General features: G+C 38.1%; 1 protein-coding gene across 1 annotated transcript in view; it reads right to left on the bottom strand.

Moving 5' to 3' along the window:
- Window positions 1-23,612, bottom strand: part of CDAN1 (codanin 1) — a 45,528-nt gene that overhangs the window by 19,695 nt on the left and 2,221 nt on the right. The window contains exons 2-14 of the mRNA XM_063289880.1: window positions 17,951-18,651; window positions 14,875-15,087; window positions 14,237-14,430; window positions 12,059-12,178; window positions 11,389-11,467; window positions 10,795-10,915; window positions 10,211-10,320; window positions 8,122-8,211; window positions 6,642-6,717; window positions 5,084-5,292; window positions 2,891-3,002; window positions 1,630-1,773; window positions 165-331 (exon numbers count right to left, since the gene is read on the bottom strand). Coding sequence (XP_063145950.1) covers window positions 165-331; window positions 1,630-1,773; window positions 2,891-3,002; window positions 5,084-5,292; window positions 6,642-6,717; window positions 8,122-8,211; window positions 10,211-10,320; window positions 10,795-10,915; window positions 11,389-11,467; window positions 12,059-12,178; window positions 14,237-14,430; window positions 14,875-15,087; window positions 17,951-18,651 — 2,336 coding nt within the window. The remainder of the gene's footprint in view (window positions 1-164; window positions 332-1,629; window positions 1,774-2,890; window positions 3,003-5,083; window positions 5,293-6,641; window positions 6,718-8,121; window positions 8,212-10,210; window positions 10,321-10,794; window positions 10,916-11,388; window positions 11,468-12,058; window positions 12,179-14,236; window positions 14,431-14,874; window positions 15,088-17,950; window positions 18,652-23,612) is intronic.

Below are 23,612 nucleotides of genomic sequence, written 5' to 3'. Positions count from 1 at the left end.
GACTGAAAAAACTGTTGTAAAATAAAGCTTTAAGCTACTCTGTGAATAAAGAGGTTGTCAGTGTCAGCAATAACAAACGTTTTAGCAAGACATCCCCAATCTGTGCTTCAAAAGTTTATTTCCTTGCAGCAAATCTCATCCAAGAGTCTTTGCTATGGTTTTACCTGTACAGTTGCAAGAGCAGAGCAAATACTTCCTCATAGTAGTCAAGAAATGGGGCAATATAATCCATGAGAGAAAGAAATTCAACAACCCATGGTACAGTCAGGACCATACATTGTTTCTGAATAGACTGTCTCAACAACTTGAATATATCCAGTACAGGATGGACCTTAAAAGAGAGAAAAGAAATAGCATCTTGGGAAAATATTACCCATAAACCAGAAACCAACTATTCCAGCTTGTTATTATTTAAATATCCCTCATTTCTACATTTTTATTCTGAGGATAATAATCATTATATATTAGGCAACCAAGAAGCATCAACAAGTGATGGGATTGTTTTGTTTTTTATGGGGGGGGGGTTGCTACCCAATCTTTTTTCATGGGTAATTTACTGTGTTAGAGAACTACCAAAATTTTGCTATTCTAATCATCAATGCCAAGAAGTCAGAAAAGCAAGCTTCTCTCTTTCTCTCCCCAATCCTTACACTGGGATTTTTTCATAATCAATTGGTATGAAAAGAACCAGCACCTTTTGACTAGATGGAGGTATGGCACAATCACAAACACCTGGCAGGGGAAAGCAACCTGTGTCACAGTAGAAACCACGTGTGTCATAATGTCATCAAGCAAACATGGCAAATTATGTAATTTTCATCAGTGGCTTCAACATGCATGTGATGTCACTTGATGCCCAGCTTCAGCTCCTCCAGATATTTTACACCAGCCCCAGCCAACAAGGCTCATGGCAAAGAATTGTAAAAAGTCCAAAACATCTGGAGGGCACTAGGTCATCTAATTCTGATGTAGGGTATAATTCTGTCATTGCGTTTGTATTAATACTTGGTTTGCTTGCCTGAACGTATCTCCAGATCAAGGGTTTCTTATCAAATAGAAGTTATTTTGAAGATGTGCTTGTTTTTGACATGGTGGTATTTATAAATAAATGAATCATTTTCCTTTTCCATTACCCCAAGCTAGTACGTTTATGTTATCAGACTTTACTGTCAGAGTTAATAGAATCTGTCCTTAATCTATAACAACAAAACAAAGTATACAAAGGCTGGTTAACCGGGACATTTGGAAACAATCCAGAGAGTCTACTTATTAAATGGTTAGTGATGAATTCACCTAAACACATACTGTTTTTGAATGTAATATTCCTCTTATACATCTCTGTACTCTTATTTTATTTCATACTATTTTAGCTTACTTTTTATCCTTACTTTATCTTACCTTTATTTTATCTATTTTATCTCAGCGTAGCCTATTTTATCTCATTTTATTGTATCTTACTTTATTTTGTTTGATTGTATCTTACTGTGGCTGATGCCTATGCTTTGATATGGTCAACTGACTAATCAATATATTGTTACTGTTACTGGTTAGTGGCTGGGAGAATTGGAAATAAAAATCTCTCTCTTATAATGTGCTTCTATTAGCAGATAAATGCAGCTAATCACACACATGGTTCCTTAATGTGATTGCTGACTCCAACAGATCTCCAGTTGCTGGCTCTGATGTGCGATACGGCAGAAAGACAAGGAACCCCACAAACTTGGCCAGGAGTCGAAGACTCATAAGAACACTGGCAAAATGCTTCTTTTCATCCTGAAATGAAAGAACAGTGAAACTTGTTACAATTGTCATCCAGCAGAGGATAGGAACAGCAGCAACAATGGTGTAGTTCTTTCAACCACAAGTGTCTACAGCACAGTACTGTAAGCACAGTAAGTTATTATTATTATCTCTCCTACTGGAGATGGGGAATTCAGGCAGAGAGAATGTGGCTTGGCTAAGGCTGACCTAATAAAATTTCAGGAACAAGATTCAAATAATGGTCTTCCTGATATATAGCTCTGCCACAACACTGTAACTGAGTATGTGATGCAACAACCAAAGAGAATTCTTTTTTTCTCGAAATCAAGAGAGCCCTTCGTACAGTGTAAGTCAAGACCTGTATGTGGGATCCAAAAACTTAAGTTTAAAAATACATCTAATTCGATCACCATTCTTTGCATTCATTGTTGGAGGCCTTCAAGGAAGAAAGGCAGTTGCAGCCTTCTCAAAGAAAGCCAATGGTTGCCTTGGAAAAGTCTTTTTCCCTTTCAATTTTGTCTTCTACCTATTAGAAGTAGCGAAGTCATCAAATCAAGTCTGACAATATAACATCATTGTTCCATGAATAAATATTACCAGTGGGGAAGGCAACAAAGCAATAGCCAAAAATGAAGCAGGTATATTTTGGGAATTTGTAAAGCTACCCTTTTACAACAGAAATATGTACAGTTTACATCTACTGAAAAAACTCCACACCCTGCTTTCCTTTTTCCCTCAGAGGAATGCACTTGTGTTTACAAAAAATGGTTAAGCATCATAGCCCGTTTCAACTAAAAGAGAAGTGGTTTTCTGAGGCATTCCAATGACTGTTATATTCAGGAGAAGGTGAGAGCTATTTTAACAAGAATTGCAGGCACCCCATTCAAAGAGCCAAATAATGTTAAACATGCCAATGTAGCAAGTCAGTATTAGAGTTATAATGGAAGGATGGAATGTTTACGAAGCAACCGATCCAGTGTGCCAAACAAGTCAGGATTCAAGCCTCTACAAGCCTCTTCACTCAATTTATGTAACTCCCCAAATCACAAATTCTATAACAGAACTGACTCAACAAAGGGATTTTTTTAGAACTGTTATAGAACTGTTATTTCTGAGTGATGAGATGTACCTGTTCACTCATTGCTTCTCCATCACTGGGTTCATGTTCCACCAAGGCAAAGCTGTCCAGCTCAAGTATCTGCAGACACAAACTGTCTACCAGGTGTTGATTAAATCGGTAGCTTTCAAAAAACAAAACAAAATGGGAATGACATTTGTATGTATGTATGTATTTAGACAAATTATATGGCTCCCCTCTTACTTCTGCAACTCTGGGCAGCTGACAGTAAATTAAAACCAAAAAAGGCAACAACCCAAAATATTTTTTTTAGAGTTGCAACAATAATTAGTATATCACATGCCTGAGATCCAAAAAACTTCCATCTTGCAAATCAATAGTAAACAAACAAGCAGCAGACCAACCAACCAAGGGGGTTCACCTAACATCCCTCGGGGAACAGACATTATGAGAACCATCTAAATTTGAAATAGTGTGTTGAGACTGCAAGTGGCTAATACAATGAAGAACATATTTAAAATCAAGTCACTCAACTATCATAGCCATTAGTCAACGCACTGAGCAATGTCTCTTCCTAGGAAAGCCAACTGAATGCTTAATATGAGAACATTTTGGAGGCGGAAAAAGGCCTTTACTTCTCATTTTTTAGTGTGAAGTACTTTCTGTCTGAAATATTCTTGTCTTGCTTTTTTTTCAATTTTAGATATCTTCTTTTTTTACATACTGTTATTGTAATGTTTGTTAATATTATAAGTTTTCTTAGGAGTTTTGTTTGAAATATGGGATATGTGTTCCCATAGAGAATCAAAATAAAAAGCATATTCCAGGTTGATTCATGCCACTATATTTCAGCTTTAAGCTCTCAAATACAACCCATGTTTTTTTTAAGTGGGTCTGCATAAAGCTAGAAGTGGTTCCCATCTATTGAACTGAAGTTTGTTCATAAACAAAGAATTGCCCTATGGAGTTCACCATTTTCTCAGGCCTACAGATTAGCCTCTTGACCTCTCATGATTTAAAGGAGAAAGATAAGCTTCTTCCTCGGTACATGAACCTCCTGAAAAGGAGCAAAGTCTTCCTACTTCTTATCTGTTCTGTGCAAAGGTTGCAAAAGTTTCAGCTCAGTTCAGTCAATCCATTCCAACACCAGTTTTGATCTACAGGTAGTCCTCGCTTAATAACCACAATTGGGACTGGAATTTCAGTTGCTAAGCAATGCAGTCATTAAACGAATCCAACCCGATTTTATGACCATTTTTGCAGTGGCCATTAAGCAAATCACATGGTCATTAAGCAAACCATGTAATTGTTAAATGAATCACACAGTTCCCATTGATTTTGCTTGCCGGAAGTCACCTGGGAAGGTTGAAAATAGCAATCACGTGACCATGGGACATTGCAATGGTTGTAAATGTGAACCAGTTGCCAAGTACCCAAATCATGATCACTGACCGTGGGGACGCTGCAACAGTCATAAGTGCGAGGACTGGTCATAAGTAGGGTTTTTTAGCACCACTGCAAGTCTAAACTGTCACTAAATGAATGGTTGTTAAGCGAGGACTACCTGTATTACCTTTGGAGGATGAAACTTTCTTTAAGTTTTACCAGCTACATGCCCTATCTTCACTCTTGTTACATATAGCACTATCCTTCACCCTACACTTGCGTATCTTGAGAGAAAGCTCTGTAGTTATGCCTAGTCATTTTTGCCACTGCACAATTTGGAGCAAAATTTGTGCCATTGCTTGGAGCAAAATTCATTTTAACAACAGCAGAGCAACACTGAGCTCCACCAGAGCAATAGTAGATGTATGCCACAAAATCACTTTCAACAGGTTCCACAGATGCGCTAAAAATTTCAGAATACAATTTTGCTATTTTTCTCACATTCCTTCATTGCACATTTACAATATTCACTGTAAACAAAAAAACAGCACTAGGCCAATATGCTATTTCAAACTCCAATTAAGCAATGAGATCAAGTAATCACATTGATCTATGATGCAATCTTATTTTGCTTTGAAGAATTTTGAAATTCCTATGGTGTAAGCATTCTCCTAATGAAGCCAATAAACATGTTAAGAAACAGGAACACTGGAATAGTTTATGCACAAATTCTCTTTTGGGATTCTTCCAAGGTGCTTTGTGTTGCACACTTAGAAACTTGTCAGGACCAAATGCAAAATTATGAAATACCTTTACTTAGTAATACACAGCTTAAATAAGTGGTGACAAGCATCTCACCTTCCTGCACTGAGGATGAAGTCCCTGAAAAACTGCTGGCATCCAGGGAAAGAAGGAGGAGGACAAGGTCCTCTGATGTTCTGAGGAACAAGAAATCTCTCTTGCAGCCTCTTCAGTCGGTTTAGATTATCTGGTCCTAACATGTTAAGGACATCCTGATCTGGTGTATCTCCCCAACTTGTGCCTCCACCAACTGATCCTTTACACATCTTTAAAACAGAAGGAAAAATGGGGAGATAGAAGAACATTTTGCTTGACCTATCATCAGGAGATCCACTGTTGTCCTTGGTGACATTATGCCAATGACTTTTACGCTTAGAACTGATTCAAAAAGAAAAATACATGATTTGATGACCTGGAACAGAGGACAGCTTATACATGAATTCTGAGTTTTTTATGAATTAACCACCAAGCGACGACTAACATCTTTGAAACCACCAGAGCTAAAGAATATAGAAGAACTTTCTTATCTAGAGACGCTACTTCAAAGTACTATCTTCTCTGAAAGATCAGCATCACAGAATGTGAATTCAACTGCTTCTTTTAATAGCATAGTACTAAGAAAAATTACACTGCCAAATTAAAAAAAAAACATGATACAAGCCACACCCTGAATCAGCTGGGATACAAAGTTACTAAATATCTAATTTTGTACAGTAGCCATGATAATTTCAGGCATTTCTCAAATATATGAGGTATTGTAGGAAAACTGCCGGTAATATCTAAAACAAACTAACTGAGTGCATACCAACTGCTTTACATATTCTTAAAAATAGGTTTTTCTCCTTCCAATATTTTTGCAGGATGGTTACAACTTACTGGAAATAGTATTTTATATCAGTCTTTTCAATCTCACACCCTCTAGATGTGTTAACATTTTATACCAAACATGTTTGGAGGGCTTCAGGCTGGAAATGACTGTACAACAGAATTACAAACAAATTAATCATGGCCGTTTAATCAAGAATTATTGTAAGGACTAAGTTAAAGCAAGCATTGACACTACAAGAATCATGACAAAATTGTTGAGTCTGAAAGATAGCACAACTATGAAGACCAACATGCATCAAAAACTGTTAATACATTTTGCCCATCATATGGTTTTAAACAAGACCTATAAGATTAAAAAGGAAGATGTTATCGTTGCTGTTCCCAGCAGAACAATCACAGATTGCAGGGTAGGAAAAAAACAGCAGTAAAATAGTTCCATTTAAAGGTATCTATAAGTTCATTAGCACAAAAGCAAACAATTGCAAGGATGAGTAAATCCGCATTCACAGTGAGTAACACAGCAAATATAATGCTGTGTTGCAACATAAAGAGAAAAAGATAAGCATTCTCTCTAGGCCAAACCATGAACCACCGGTTGGACATAACTGCTTTTGACATTTTCTTCATGCAAGATACTAACTGCAGAATTAAATTAATTATTGTGCCTACACTTTAAAATACTTGCTTCACATATTGGGTATCAACTGAAGAAAAGTTTAGTTATCATAAAGATCTTGCTATTACACAGCAAAACATCTTTATTTTAAAAATGCAACCACCACCCTACCTGAAGAAGCTGTTTCAAAAAGAGTCTGGCAAAGTGACTGTAGTTACAAGCTACTGAAAGGTGTGCCATCATAACTCTGCAAACCCAGAAACAAATGACTGTTATTATAAATAAATCAGGAGAAAGTGAAAAGTTAACATTTTAAAATCCCTGTGAGTATTAAGAAAACAAATCTCTAAATGACTTGAGTAATTTGAAACTATGAAATACTGGTTCTGGTTTACCCCTTCCCCCATCATGGAAGCTCATTGGGCGACTTTGGGTCAGTTACTCTTTCTCAGTTAACCTACCTCACTGGGTGATGGTTATTTTCGGAAAACTGAAGTACTGCAATGTACTCCAGCTTGAACTTATGGAGAGAAAGTGGGATTCGATAAACCTCTTACAATTTCTCCAATTCTGTTTTCATATTTACACTCTATCCCAGTGTTTCTCAACCTTGGCAACTTTAAGATGTGTGGCTGGGGAACTCTGGGAGTTGAGGTCCACACATCTTAAAGTTGCTAAGGTTGAGAAACCCTGCTCTATCCAACGCAGTCACAAAAAGAGGAAGAGCCATTTTTTTGCTCTATATTAACCATGACTGAATTGCAGTAGTGTCCATGTGCCAATGCAATCCACACTGGTGAAGAAATGGGTTCTCCTCCCCCTCCACCCAGCCTGCTCTAAAGTGGCTGTCAATGAACAGAAATGGATCTATACCAAGACCAAAGGGACATGGATAAATTCTCTATCCATGAGATTCGAATGGAATGTTAGATGAAGAGGGATATACAAATAATTTAAAAAGAAACATTAAGAAAAAAATGAGAGAAGATAAAGAGAAGTTTATACTAGGTTATAACTAGACTATAATTAAACTATATTGTACAATAGCAAGTATATTATTATTTCATTTAATTATTTCTTCTAGTTTAGAGTTGTTAATATGTTCCTTTAATAAGTATTTTACTTCATTAACTTCTGGGATTCTAATCAGAGTGTATTTACTGTATTGTTTCTGAGTCTCAATCTCTCTCTCTCAATCCCCCTCTGATTCCATATGAGTCACATTTCAAACTCAAGCTCCATTTTCCTCAACTCTGTAGTTGATTTTATGAAGATCTACTCCTGGACCTTTGTCAGTTCTCTTTGGGTTCCAGGATTTCTTTGAAGGCATTTTCTAATCTCTTCTTTAACAAATTATTGATACATGACTACATTACACTTGTTCTCATTATCAAAAACCTGGGTGATTCTTTGCTTCTCATAAGTTCTTACCGTACAATTTCAAATCATATGAATTTGTTACATATCTAGAGATTTCTTGCAAATCTTGGTCTCTAGACATTATTAGATCAGATATTCTCCAATGCTTCCTAGAATAATCAGTAGTTATCATCTACTGGGCTATGGAGAGATATAAAGACTCTTTTCTAATTATCCTTGCCACTATTTTTATAAATGATCCTTCTTCAATTGTTGCATTAAAAGTTCTTACCTGATCCTATCTCCTAGACATTTCTCAAAATCCCAACCTGTTTTTTCAAAGTTATCTTCCCACTCACGCAGCAGTTCATAGAAGATATCTCTGTTGAACAAGGTAGACATATTAATGTCAATACCCGAAAGTACAGTTATCATAACGTTAATTTATTCTACTTACATACCAGCTCCACAGTTATGATAGAGTTTCACCAATTCTTACAATAATATTTTTGTTCCACAACTTAAATCAATTAAACAGACATTCTACAGATCCACAAAATTAAACAACCTAGAAAATGTATTTATGGCAAAATGTTATACAGGTTTGCTCAGAAGTAAATCCCATTATTTTAATGAGTATAAAAACAGTGATGACTCTTGAAGTCTTTAGATTTTTTTAAAATGCAAAACTGATAAACTAAAACAACAGAGTAAGCGTAACAATAATATAATACAAATTTCTGACCAAAATATGAGACATAAGAGATTGTGGCATAGACTAATTTAATAATAACTAAGTAAATAAATAATGTAGGAGAATCAGGTAATTAAACAAGAATTGGATTGTTTTGATACTGAAAAAAATGAGTAGAAATTTTATAAATAAAAAATGAAGAATTGGCCATTAAAGGGTATAGAGAAAAATGGAGTATTTGCAGAAGAACAATTTAAGTTTTCAAAGACTATCAAAAAGTAAAAATTACATTCTTGTAGAAAGATTACAATCTTCTTTTCTTTAAGAGGGAATTTGCTTTTGTACTCAGCATTAAATATTGTAGTTCAGTAAAAATGTATGGAAGAGTATTGGTAGCATTACTCAAGTAGCAGTATTATTTTTAAAAAATGTTTTGGAAAAAAAATCTAGTCAAAAATTATACATAACTTCCAATTTTAATTACTATAAAATCTTTTTCTCAATTCGATGTTTATGAAACCAAAAACAAGCATTAGGTATTGTGTTTCACCATCCTCAATACTCATTTTAAAGCAGACCTCATTGTTATGCCTAACCTGCATGGCTAAAGGCCCTATTAAGATGGTGCATTTAGGCGACCGATGCATTCCAACAGAACAAAGCAAGTTCTTTAGCAGCAGAACAATCCCTGCCCCCTCCCTGAGGATTATGTGAGAGAAATTTCTCTGCAACTTGAATCCACTCCCTGTTTCGCGACTGGACTGAGTCCTTCTGAAGGAGGTCTTGTTGATTGCTAGCCCTGAATTAACTAAGGAAAGGTCCTACCTTGGAAATATTTAGCATCCATCTATTGGCTGTCCCTCTGAGAGGGAGGTGCTTAAGGTTGGTTAAAATGGGTGACAGCAACCCAAGAGGGGTAAAGCCAAAGGTGGCTGCACCTTTGGAGGGTGCATTCTGGGAAAGCATAAGGATGAGGGCCATATGCTTGTGGTGTGGTTGAAGGGTTTGGCGTGATGGGAGCTGTTCCTAGATGACATCCAGAAGCAGCAGGAGTGGGGAAAATTATAAGACCCACTGTCCCTCCTGCTGAGACTGAAACCCTAGGAAGCAGCAGCTGTGGGGAAAGTTGAGATGTTACTTTAGGGGACATACTTCTAAAATAGGTCTGAGTGTGTGCTTAGATATTAAGAGCACACCAAATAAAAATACTTCTCCTCCTCAAGCTGCATGCTGGGTAGTACTGTAGTGGGAACCCCTGGCTATGATCTTGCTATGATTCTAGGCTGAGGGATTTTAAAAGAATACCCTTTCCAAGTACTTGATTTGCCCATTAAATATCTTATGTTTATTCAGCCTATGGGAGAAGAGCAGGATTTACTGAACCACAGGCAGCAATTACCCTAGTGGTTGGGAATAAAAGACATCATATTTCAAAATCTGTTATACAAAAGGGAAATTAAATATCAAATAACTATTAATTGTCAGTTCTCAGGTCTTCTTGTTTCATCTCCAGGAAGAATGCAGTTATTATGACAGCAAAAATACTCCACGGAACCAAGTGTTTGGGTTTGGAAATGTTCCTCTTGTAAACTATATGTTCATTGTCTGCTTCAAATTTAGCCATTAAAGCATCTGATGAATCAAACATTAATGCAGCATTTAATGAAGGGAAATAAAGAGTTCTTACCTTTGCTTCTTGAATATATGAAATGCCTTATCGCTGGAAAAGTTAGACCGATTGTCAGTTTCTGGCTGAAAGGAAACTGACTGCACACATGAAGGCAACCAGAGGGAAACCTGTTAATTGCACATAATGATAAGTAAGTAATTCTCTGTTTCAATATGCAGTTCACTCAAAGCAACGTATGCAGAAACAAGTCTTGAGGTTGGAATTACAGTCTGCTCTCCTTACTGTGCCCCTAGGTCTAATGCTAAAACGTAACTTTAAGTCAACTTTAGCAGTATAATCAGATGACCAATTGTAGCATCCTCACCTACAAAACATGCTTTTGTTATTTCCCATGTGGCTCTTATCTAATAATAGATACAGCATTCCATTATTCTTCACTTAATTGCAACTGCCATTTGCATGGCAGAGGAAGGTTCATGTGCACACCTCAAAAAGCTGCATGCACAAAGATCTCAATTTCAAGAAGATAAACAACACAAACATTACCAACAATGGGAAGGACACTGAAGAAGCAATCTTTTCTATTTCCAAGAAGCAGACCCTAATTTTGCACAGCCCTCCCAGTGTTCGTTTTACATTACCTTTGCTGTTGTATTTTCATAGGCTGCCATTAGCCTCTCATGCAAGCCAAGTGAAAAAGATGCAATTCTGTCATTCTCAGCAAGGAGCTTCAGCGTCCCTTTCTCTAAATGAGAAACAATTCTGCCAAGACGACAGCAATCAGCAAGAAAAGCATATTATGATATTACATTTCAATCCAAAAAGGATAAATTCCACTGCATTACTACTCTCTGTACCTTCCACTGATAAGCTCTAGTCTGAGCTCCGCCACCCATTGGCTGGACCTATGCTGGGAGCAGCATCCTGCCCTGGTGATGCATTTAGGAAGCTTCTGAAAATCTTCCTTTCTATCTGGGGCATCAATGCCTACTGAGAAAGAAGGATGGCCATCTTTTCTGTCTTCCAGATTTTTGTTGATGTGGGTTGTTATATGCTAAGATTGCCATTGTGATCCTTGTATGCTGCCCAGAATTGTGAGATACAAAGGGATAAATTTATGTTAAACAAATAATTAAAATGATAGGAAAGCCATTCAGTCTACAAACAAATTGGAATAAAAACCAGGTGCGAAAATATTTGCTCACTCATGAAAGCAGCCAAATCACTGCACTTACTCAAACTGATAATCCAAAACTTGCACAGCAAAATAAACACAGTTGTGTATACTGTGAAAATGCTGCCTCTCAATCAAATCTGTAAACAAAAAATAAAAAAAAGCACTTGAAGGAATTCATTCTGCAGAACTCAGGCTGGTCAAGAACAAAGACTCAACTTCCAGGACTGCCATTTCCCTTGAACACTTAGGAAAGGACAACTACAAAATGAATTACAATTTTATAAAGCTCTTCTCAGGAAGTGGGATAAACTACTCAGAATTTTTATTTTAATACTTCTGTTGCATAAAGGATGAAATAAGCCAGAACCTAGGTGTTAAACATGGCTTCCTATTACACATGTATTGGGAAGCTATGCTTAATGATTTTCAAACAAACTATGTTAAACCATAATTTAAAGCTGCCTTCCAAACCTGGCTTGTCTGGTAAGACCTTAATCATAGTTTCTCAGTTGCTTAGATACAATGAGAAGCTTTAGCTTCTGCAGCTTCGTAATGTGCAATGCTTAAGCTAAAAATCAATTGTTCTGTCCACTTAAATGAAACTTTTCCAAAATCCCTTACTTTGTTTAGTAGAATCCTTCTAACATTGTTTACTATCATATGTGCTACAATATACAGTACATATCATATATAACATCCAAGGATTCTTATCCAGTATCACGTCTGACCTTTATTCTGTTCCATAAATTCCAAGTCACTCTCCCTATCTTCTGCAAAGGAAGTTCCCTTTGCTGTTAGTAGCTGCAATACAAAGAAAAGCTCTGAGAAGATATTTGGCACGAGGTTTTCTGCAAAAAAAGTAAACAAGAATAGCAATCATCCAAAGGGGTCACTGTGCTGTTCAATTTTTTAAAGAAAGTACAATTCTATCAACCTGTGTTTGGAAAAAAAAACTATTAAATTTTAAACAGCAACAATATAAAATGAGTTTTAAAACACTGATAAAAATATTTGTAACTAAAAATAAATTTAAAATAAGATTACAGGTTTTATCGAGAGTTAATAAAAAAACTGCTTGAACAGACTGATTTGACTTTCAGAAAAAAAGAGAGTTGCTGCATTTATTTTTATTATTTTTACATCTCCAAAACATCCAAATTATTTATCAAGGTCTTGCAACTGCCTAATGCAAATGGCTGGAAACCTATGACAGTTTCAGAAGCTGCTCCCTCCATGAGAAATTGGAGAATGAGAAAAGGAAGTAGCTTGAAGAGAAAGTGAGTACCCTCATTCAGCTCTGGCTAGACACGACACCTAAGAGATTAGACTCCAGGGAACACAGCTATCAAAAGAAGAACAGTTCTTTGCATTAACTTAAGGCCTGATTTATCTTTCCCCTGAAGTCTTTCGCAAGCTGAAAAATGTGTTATACAATCTGACATTCTAAGAACTCATTTTAGCATAATGTAATCCTCTTGTCTGGTAATACAGGCTTGGTATGTTCATGACTTGGATTAATCAGGGTTTTTCGTACTCATTGAGCAAAGCCTCAGTACTATCTTTCCCTGTCAAATAGAATCACAATTACATAAACACTTCGTTTTGTATAAATGCTAAAACATACTGTACCTAAGAGACCACAATGGCTATAGTCACATAATATGCTAAGACAAAACCTTCCAACCACATTATGGCTTAATGTAATATTCTAGTATACAGAACATGCAAAAAAATGTAATTGGTTTGGTTCTGGCTTAGCCACTGTTGTTCATAAGCCATGACTTATTATTATTATAGGTAGTCCTCGAGTTACAATGGCAACTGGGACCAGAATTTCTGTCACTAAGTGATGCAGTCGTAAGGTGTGACTGTATTGCTTAGCGATGGCAATCCCTGCAGTTTCAACTGCTGTCATTAACAGTCATTAACAGTGTCACAGTGGTCATTAGGTGAGGACCTCCTTGACACTTCCTGCCAGCTTCCCACAACCAAAGTCAGTGGGCGGGCAGGAAGTTGCAAGTCCCAGGCAGCTCCCAAGCAGGCTGGCAGACAGACAGGTGAGTGGCTGCTGCCGGGTGGGGGAGGGCTTGTGGGGGTGCACAGCTGGCTGGAGCGGCGTGGTGCAAGTGCAGTGAGACTTAGGGTGGCTGCTGCCAGGTGGGGGGGAGCAAGGGGGGTGCAGTGAGGCTCAGGGAGGTTGCACAGTGTGTATGAGTGGCAGGGAGGCACAGAGGTGCATGAGGGTACAAGGGAAGCATGGTGAGGCTCGGGGAGGGTGTGCAGGTGTGCATGAGTGATTGGCACAGCACAAGCACAGAGAAGCTGGGGGAGGGTGTGTGGGTAGAGGAGACTTACCCCAGTGACTTGAGACGTTCCCTGCTGACTTCCTTATTGACTTTCTGGGGAAGCCAGCAGGGAAGGTCACAAATGCAACTAGCTGTAAGTGTGAGCTGGTTGCCAAGTGCCCAAATGGTGATCACATGACCGCAGGGGTGCTAGGACAGCCAGAACTCTGAGGACCAGTCATAACCACCATTCGTTCAGTGCCATTGTAACTTCAGTCACTTAACAAATGATCGTAAGTCAAAGACTACCTGTAGCATGCTATGTGACAGCCAATGTATATAATTTGTATATATTAATTGAAAACAACTCAGTTGTGCAGAATTTGATTTCTCAGCCTTCTGTATATACATTATTATAGCAATTATCATTAATAAGGTAGTATATAATATGCAACTTTGACTTAGATTTCAGTGTACATATTGTAATCTATCAGTTGTCTTTTTCAAAGCAAGATTCATTTGAAATTTTATCTCTGCTAAAATTATGTTTACACATCAACATTCTTACCATTCTCCCAAATCAATAGAAATTCCAAGTGTTATCTCTTCCAATTTTGTTACCTGCTATGCAAATGGAATAAAGCTCAGCCAGGTGTTCCAGCTGTTTTCTGTAAGTAACTTTGTTGACATCAGCAGAGGTTACTGACTGGTTTTCAGTCTGGTGATATACATTCCAACCAACATTAGGTTTGGTGGGTGTGCCAGAATCCAGAGATAAACTTATAGAGGAAGACGTGTGATGCAACAATTTAGATCTGTAATACAAAAACAGTAAATGACCACAGAATTAAAAATTATAAAAATACTGTAAGGTTTCCTTCTCTGCCACATTAATCTGTTGAATTACTTCAGACACTTATCCAGCAGTTAAAAAATGCAGTGTCTTTAAGAAACCTCTTACCTTAATGCCTTCTACTGCAATTCTCTACTGCATTTCTAACAACAGAATCATATTTATACAATATTATGGACTAAATTCAAAATATGTAAACACAGTTACTTACAAATTTAAAAAACATCAAGGAGGAGGATATTTTGAACTTGTAAATCACATCTCTGTTAAATGCAATGGAGAAAACAGCCATTTTAAACAAGTGTAAGATAGTCTCCAAGTTTGACTTCTTTAAGAAGTGCCTCAAATCACATTCCCAACCCACAGTGTATCTCTCTCTCTCCTACCATATCACAAATCCCATTACCTTTCTTTCTTCAACATTTCTCTTTCTTCCTGAAGGCTTCCGGTAATAGAAGTTAAGTTCATTTCCTGAGAGATAGTAAGATTCTCAGAACTTGTTCCAGACTGAAACTGAGATTTGCCAACAGGTGTAGAAGTGAAGCACATCTTGGGCTTGGACAGAGTTCGCTCAGTACTCACAGGAGTAGGATTGATTCTTCTTGATGGCTTGGTTTTGCTAAAACCAAAGATAAAATTAGTTCAACAGACAGTAAACCTCTCAAAATGCCTAAGAACATAGAAGAGTCCTGATGGTTCAAGCCAAGGTCCTATTGATCCAATATTCTGTTTCCTATTGTCTAATAAGATACTTTTGAGGAACCTGTAAATAGGATATGGGTGCAACACACACTTTTCTCCTATTCTGAAGAAACTGAAACTGATAGGCATACTGCTTCTGATACTGGAAATAGAATATTGCCCTAATGACTAAGTTTGCTACATGATATAGTAGCAATTTCCACTGTTTTGTTCTGTGATGTGTGAAGAAATACTTTTTATCTATTCCAAATCTACCACAATGCAACTTTATTGGATGACCAAGGAATCTAGTATTTTGAGGGAGGGGAAAACTGTTCCTTTCTGTATCCATTTTTTCTACAGCATACATGACTTTATACAGTTTAATTGTATTCTTCCTTACTCATCTTTCTTCTACAACATAAAACCCCAAGAATTGTAATGTCTCATAATAGAAATCGCTGTAGTCCCTTGAAAATTTCCTTCTTCATCCAGATAATCCAGTTCTACAACATTGTGCAGCCATCTACTGGCAAATGGCAAATTAAAATACAGAATATTTTATTTATTTATTCAATAAATTAATGCCCTACCTTCCAAAAGCTCAAGCTGGTGTAGACAGCACTCTCCCTCTCAATTTTTTTCCATGACAAGCCTGAGCGTCTGCTAGCCCAAAGTCACCCAGTGAACTTCTACTGTGGAGGGTAGATTTTAACCTAGATCTTTTATCCTGGTCCAACACCTTAACTTCTACATCATAATACATATATGATGATGTAAATATACAACAAATATGTATATTTACTAAGAAATAATTCTGTTAATTGGACAACAGGTTTTACATAAAAAGATATAATCATATTCTATGTAATATCATAGATCAAATCTTTGATCAATATTTTGGCTTTAGCTGTTAAAATGAGCATCCGTCACATACACTCATCTGAAGCAAAGCTGTAGAGAACATTTAAAGTGTTGGCATTTGTAAGGGCACTGAAGCTAGATAACCAATAGAAGTCTGGAAGTGAGAATAAGCATTCAAATGGGAGAAAGGTATGTCCTGATAATCTGATCATCTGTTTATACCCTTTTATCTCTGCAAGCCTATGAAATGAGTTTGGCAGGCTCTGGCCTTTTTTAAACTATATTACTTTCATTTCATATTTGGATATATAATGCAAAGCTGTGAAATTAAGCTCCTTTGGAGAAGGCTTCTGCCTGACAGCCCTCATTCCCCATGAAGGTAGGGAGAGAATGGATATCTATTTGCCTGTGTAGAAGCTAGCATCTTCATTATCATAAATGCCCACAGGTAGAAAAATCAGAGGGCAGGGATATGCACATGCAAGACTGCAAAGACATTCTACTCACTGCTCTATTGGGGCAAAAACTTTCTCTACTAATAGCCACTCTACCTGGCAAAGACAAGCAGCTCCTTCTTGTTGAGGTTCTACATATTAAGCAAAAAAAGCTTTTTGTGGGCAATGGACCACTACAAGAATAAGATGAAATCGTTGGCATCTATGCCTCTAAATACTTTAGCCTTGCAACTAGGAACCCTGAAATCTGGACTTCTCAGCCTCTGTATTGCTTAAGCTAACCTTGCCTATGACTTGCAGTGTTGAGCATGACCCTTCAACTGTTATTTGATTTTGCAGTATTAGACCAAATTTGCACAAAATGAGTGCACTTAAAGACATTGATTTCTTTTTCCAGAGAGCATAGCCTTCGCTGAGAATTCTGAGAGATGGTCCACCCAGACCAAGGAAGGTTGGTTTATGAATTTAACAGAGCTTGTAGCTTGCCTCAATCCAAAGACTGCAGCATGCAACAGAGTAAAGCATCAAATAAATTAAAGAAAAGAAGTCTCCCAAGATAAACACCAGAAAACAATTGGCTAAGGTTAATAACCTTGACTGCTTCACAAAACATTAAGAGAAAGAGAGTTGCATGAACCTGTAGGGATAGAGAATTCCAGAGTTGTGGAGTCCACAACTTTAAAGGCCTGCTGTCTGCTCCACATCCCCCAACAAGCTATCCTGAGATCTTTTTACCAGATGAGCCAGATTCAATCCTAGCATGGTGGTGGAAGAAGAGTGCTATACCATAATGGGCTTTGTAGGTAACAACCAGATTTTGAACCCTACTAATAATAACCAATGCAATTTATAATTGGTGTTACCCTGCAGTGGCAGGTTGAACTGCCAGCAAACTAGCCACTGTGTTCTGCAGCAGCTGCAGAACCAGGTCAACTCCAAAGGTAGCCGCATGCAGAGTCTGTTACTGTAACCAAACCGAATAGTGATCAGGTTGGGGGATCCAGGTAGGGTAGTAATTGGTGCACCAGCTAAAGATGGGCAAAGAGCCTTGGCCATGATCCCCAACTACCATTTAAGCAATAGCCATGAATCCATAGGATTCCTGGATCATGAACCTTCAATGGGAGTATGACCCTATTCCAGAATAACTGCCAGGATGTTCCTGGATGTTTGTTGGTATACAGCAACTCAGTTTTGGAGGGATTTTAATCAGAGTTTATTTTGACAGTTTCCAGACACCAATTCAAACTTTCCACAGCATCCCCTGCTCAATCTGGGGTAGCTACGTATATCTGAGTGCTATCAGCATATTCATATAGACATTAAGTAACACAGAGGAGAACCCTGGATCCTGTGGTACCTCACATTGGAGAAACCTTTGTTTCAAGACCTGCAGGACTCTAAAAGTTATCTTGCCATCCCAAAAGCAGGACACTTCATTTTCATCAGAATTATCAATGGTATTTGAGAACTGAGACTTACTTTATCTTTCCAGCAGCACTCATGGGTGGAAACTCCTCCAAGTCATGTAAGTTGAGCTGGTCAGATTGTGAACAAGTGGAGACAAGATTCATTTCACTCTGTTTCTTCTGCCTCAATGAAGAGAATAAGGAGCTATCATGTTTTACTTCATCATTTGAGTTTCTTCCTAGATCCTGTCCCATTGGCCGGCTAGAACCACTTGTATAATTACTTCCTTTTCTTCTGCTTCGCCTTATTGGGGCAGCCATAAGAAAACTCCCCAAATTTGTTTTCTGAGCAGATCGTCTCTCACTGCGAGAAAAAAAAGGACTTGAACCCAAACTTGGGCTAGTGCTGAGATCCATATTTAGGAGATCATTACTGGAATTCAGTTCACTTGATCCATTAACAACAGAAGATCCATGCAATTCTGAAGCAGAAATACTGGTATTTGGAGACTGCAAGCTGGTAGGAGTTGTATCACAAAAAAGCTGTTCTCGACAGCTACTAGACCCATTATGGAACTTTTTTTCAGATCCGGTCCTTTGGTTTCTATAGCTACCAGAATTCCTCAAGATCTTGGAATTTGGAGTTGTAGCAGGAGTAGATGGTCCATTGGTCAATAGTTGACTAGTCTGTTCCCTGATGTAGTTCAGCAAAAAAGGAACAAAGTCTTTCTGAAGCAAATTAAGGACAACTAGTTTGGGGTGGATTGGACTGTCCTGTACAAACAAATCATAATAAACACCAACTGATTTTTTTTTCGAATCTGAATTTTTCTTCAGGCATGCATGACTTTTTGCAATCTTTTTACAAGAATGAGTTCAGCTGCATATTTCTGTTATAAACATATAATGCAGAACGAACCAATTTCAAAACCAGATGCATTCAGGTAATCTAAAACCAGGAATGAGACTTAGAATGATTTATTAAATCATATGCCTCATCTTTTCTCATTTGATATAGTTTGCCAAATTAAATGAGATTACCACAACATATAAATACATGTTATTCTAGCAACATACAATGGGGGGGGCATTCAGCTGCCAATTTGGAAAAGCACCATCCCGTATATGCTCAGATATTTATTTAAAATATTTGTTTACCACAGTGATTTCCACCACCAGTTCTTCTCCTTTCAACAAATGTGAGAATCAGGGCTTAATTGTTTTTTCCTTCATTATTATTGGAAAATTCTTTTCTACTCTAAAGAAATGGAAATGTGTGGAAGTAAGCAAAATAAGCTGAAGTAGAGCAGTTCTATGAGGATCTGCAGCACCTACTGGACAACACACCTAAAAGAGATGTTATTTTCATCACAGGAGATTGGAATGCTAAGGTGGGCAGTCAAATGACACCTGGAATTACAGGTAAGCATGGCCTGGGAACAAAACAAAGCAAGACATAGGCTGATAGAATTTTGCCAAGACAACTCACTCTGCATAACAAACACTCTCTTCCAACAACCTAAGAGACGGCTTTATACATGGACTTCACCAGATGGACAACACCGAAATCAGACTGACTACATCCTTTGCAGCCAAAGGTGGCGGACATCTATACAGTCGGTAAAAACAAGATCTGGAGCTGACTGTAGTTCCGATCACAAACTTCTTATTGCACAATTTAGGATCAGAATAAAGAGATTAGGGAAGACCCACAGATCAGCTAGATATGAGCTCACTAATATTCCTAAGCAATATGCAGTGGAGGTGAAGAATTGATTTAAGGGATGGGACTTAATAGATAGGGTCCCAGAAGAACTATGGACAGAAGTTCGCAACATTGTTCAGGAGGAGGCAACAAAATACATCCCAAAGAAAGAGAAAACCAAGAAGGCAAAATGGCTGTCTGCTGAGACACTAGAAGTAGCCCAAGAAAGAAGGAAAGCAAAAGGCAACAGTCATAGGGTGAGATATGCCCAATTAAATGCAAAATTCCAGAGGTTAGCCAGAAGAGATAAGGAATTATTTTTAAACAAGCAATGCGTGGAAGTGGAAGAAGACAATAGAATAGGAAGGACAAGAGACCTCTTCCAGAAAATTAGAAACATCGGAGGTAAATTCCAGGCAAAAATGGGCATGATCAAAAACAAAGATGGCAAGGACCTAACAGAAGAAGAAGAGATCAAGAAACGGTGGCAAGAATATACAGAAGACCTGTATAGGAAGGATAACAATATCGGGGATAGCTTTGACGGTGTGGTCAGTGAGCTAGAGCCAGACATCCTGAAGGGTGAGGTTGAATGGGCCTTAAGAAGCATTGCTAATAACAAGGCAGCAGGAGACGACGGCATCCCAGCTGAACTGTTCAAAATCTTGCAAGATGATGCTGTCAAGGTAATGCATGCTATGTGCCAGCAAATTTGGAAAACACAAGAATGGCCATCAGACTGGAAAAAATCAACTTATATCCCCATACCAAAAAAAGGAAACACTCAAGAATGTTCAAACTATCGAACAGTGGCACTCATTTCACATGCCAGGAAGGTAATGCTCAAGATCCTGCAAGGTAGACTTCAGCAATTCATGGAGCGAGAATTGCCAGATGTACAAGCTGGGTTTAGAAAAGGCAGAGGAACTAGGGACCAAATTGCCAATATCCGCTGGATAATGGAAAAAGCCAGGGAGTTTCAGAAAAACATCTATTTCTGTTTTATTGACTATTCTAAAGCCTTTGACTGTGTGGACCATAACAAATTGTGGCAAGTTCTTAGTCGTATGGGGATACCAAGTCATCTTGTCTGCCTCCTGAAGAATCTGTATAATGACCAAGTAGCAACAGTAAGAACAGACCACGGAACAATGGACTGGTTTAAGATTGGGAAAGGAGTACGGCAGGGCTGTATACTCTCACCTTACCTATTCACCTTGTACGCAGAACACATCATGCGACATGCTGGGCTTGAGGAATCCAAGGCTAGAGTTAAAATCACTGGAAGAAACATTAACAATCTCAGATATGCAGATGATACCACTTTGATGGCTGAAAGCGAAGAGGAACTGAGCAGCCTTATGATGAAGGTGAAAGAAGAAAGTGCAAAAGCTGGCTTGCAGCTAAACCTCAAAAAAAAAACCAAGGTTATGGCAACCAGCTTGATTGATAACTGGCAAATAGAGGGAGAAAATGTAGAAGCAGTGAAAGACTTTGTATTTCTAGGTGTAAAGATTACTGCAGATGCTGACTGCAGTCAGGAAATCAGAAGACGCTTACTCCTTGGGAGAAGAGCAATGACAAATCTCGATAAAATAGTTAAGAGCAGAGACATCACACTGACAACAAAGGTTCGCATAGTTAAAGCAATGGTGTTCCCCGTAGTAACATATGGCTGCGAGAGCTGGACCATAAGGAAGGTTGAGAGAAGGAAGATAGATGCTTTGGAACTGTGGTGTTGGAGGAAAATTCTGAGAGTGCCTTGGACTGCAAGAAGATCAAACCAGTCCATACTCCAGAAAATAAAGCCAGACTGCTCACTTGAGGGAATGATATTAAAGGCAAAACTGAAATACTTTGGCCACATAATGAGAAGACAGGACACCCTGGAGAAGATGCTGATGCTAGGGAGAGTGGAAGGCAAAAGGAAGAGGGGCCGACCAAGGGCAAGATGGATGGATGATATTCTAGAGGTGACGGACTCGTCCCTGGGGGAGCTGGGGGTGTTGACGACCGAAAGGAAGCTCTGGCGTGGGCTGGTCCATGAAGTCACGAAGAGTCGGAAGCGACTAAACGAATAAACAACAACAAAGCAAAATAATATTATAAGGTATGATCACAATTTATACCAGACTTTTCAACAGAAGATTGCAAGCAGATGAATATTACTAACTGTCCAAGATGGATTTGATTCCAATATGTAAAAATGCAATAGGAAAGTTTAAATAGAAGCATCTTGTTTAGACTGTTTCTACTGGAATTGTTAAATCTTCTACAATTAGAATACTCATTTCCTTTGCAAATACATTTCTGCTTTCTCTTCTGGGTTAGTGATTATGAGACTGTATAAATAGCAGAGAATTTAAGCTTCACATATGAAAATGTTTAACTTTTATTGCACTTTCATTAAACCAACCAGAACAAAAACTAAGCATTAGGTTCTGATCTGGATGCTGGCTTCTTGCTCTTTCAATTCACCCCATATATATGTATCAATCTTAGCTACAGATTCTCTCTTGTTACAGGGGACATATGGTTTGGGCAGGATACTAAGGTTATTCCCTCCCATTGTAAATCCCTGGTACCTTTAGCCACTCCCATCTGCAGGAGGAGCTAAGCAGGAGCAGGCAGGCAATGTACAGTTAAATACTTGCTCATTAAAAGTATGAAGAATTCTAACTTAATACTTTGTGACCAATAAATTTCTGTTTAGACAGAATGGCTCCTTAGAACACTCCTAAATCATGAAGAAACTTGAAGAATGGAGGCGGCTCCAATGCTAGTTAATTTCTCTCAGAATGCTCTTCCCCATGCATTTCTTGAATATGTTGCAGAAAGACAGCAGGTCCTAACAGAAGAGCGGAAGCCCTAGCCCTGGGAATGACAGAGGGATAGAAATAAATGACATTCTCCTTTCTTCCTTTCTACTGGCATCAGTGCTTAGAGCAGAACTATATTCAGAAATACTCCCCCACCAGGGAAAAAAGAAGCTGGATACAACCCAGTGAATCAATTTGCTAGCACAATGTCATGACTATCTTGATTCCACAAGGCAAGCTGCTGGGCCAGTCCAAATAAATGACAGTGTAGGAATTACTGAGCAACATCTTATGCAATCCCAGCTCTCCATTTTTGCGGGGTTTCTTCCCAGCAGTCTGATTAAGTGCACCCAGCAAGAAAGTTGCCATCCATAAAAAAACATTTTTCCCCCCAGAAAGTGCTATACATTATTCTAAGTATGTTTATTTAGAAGACCGGCTACATTTAGTAGAGAAAAACTTTTTGTTATGCATACTAAGAAGCAGAACTTCAACTTCAATGTTTTACTACTCAGTTGTTGGAACACAAAATTTATCCATACACAAACCAAGGAAGTTCAAAATTCCTGAACCCTAATTTACATTTAATGAAAGTTTGAGGGGTTTTTATACTTCAGGAAAAATTAAGTGTCACTCTCTTTCAAAAACCTAGGAGACTAGAAATTGCAGGGCTATAATTTCCCCTGGAAATGACTACATGATTGATTATATAATAATTTATGTGATAACAGTGTAGAAATGTTTCTTAGCATGGAACCATGAGCCTTAACTTTTGCCTTTGAACAGCATTAAGACAAATAAAGAACAGGCTAAAAAAGCCTCAGACTACTAAATGAAGTCTTCTAAGAACCGATAATCTGTTTTGCATTTCAAGTAATGACAAATTACTTGAATTATATTCAAATCAGTTTGTGCATTATTAAACATAATAGCAAATTATGATGGGTTTCCAACCCACAAACTTTTTTCTTCCTCTACTTTCATATCAGGGTTCACTAAGCGGTTTTTCACCCCCATCTACTCATACTTAAAACACAGCTCTGGTTTAAGGCAGTGAAAAGATTCAGCACTCACCTGACATGTTGGAAAGTATCAGGGAGGTGGGAGGTCCTGCCACTGAGGTCACCTCTTTCCTCTGTGCAGGACAAAGTACAGAGTGATGCTCTGGCTATGCCTGCCCTTTCAGAAGGCAAGCTAGGGCCCCTGGTTGT

The sequence above is a fragment of the Candoia aspera genome, chromosome 1 (genome assembly GCF_035149785.1).
Source record: "Candoia aspera isolate rCanAsp1 chromosome 1, rCanAsp1.hap2, whole genome shotgun sequence".
Taxonomy (NCBI): Eukaryota; Metazoa; Chordata; class Lepidosauria; order Squamata; family Boidae; genus Candoia; species Candoia aspera.
This window is presented reverse-complemented; position numbering and strand designations above follow the sequence as displayed.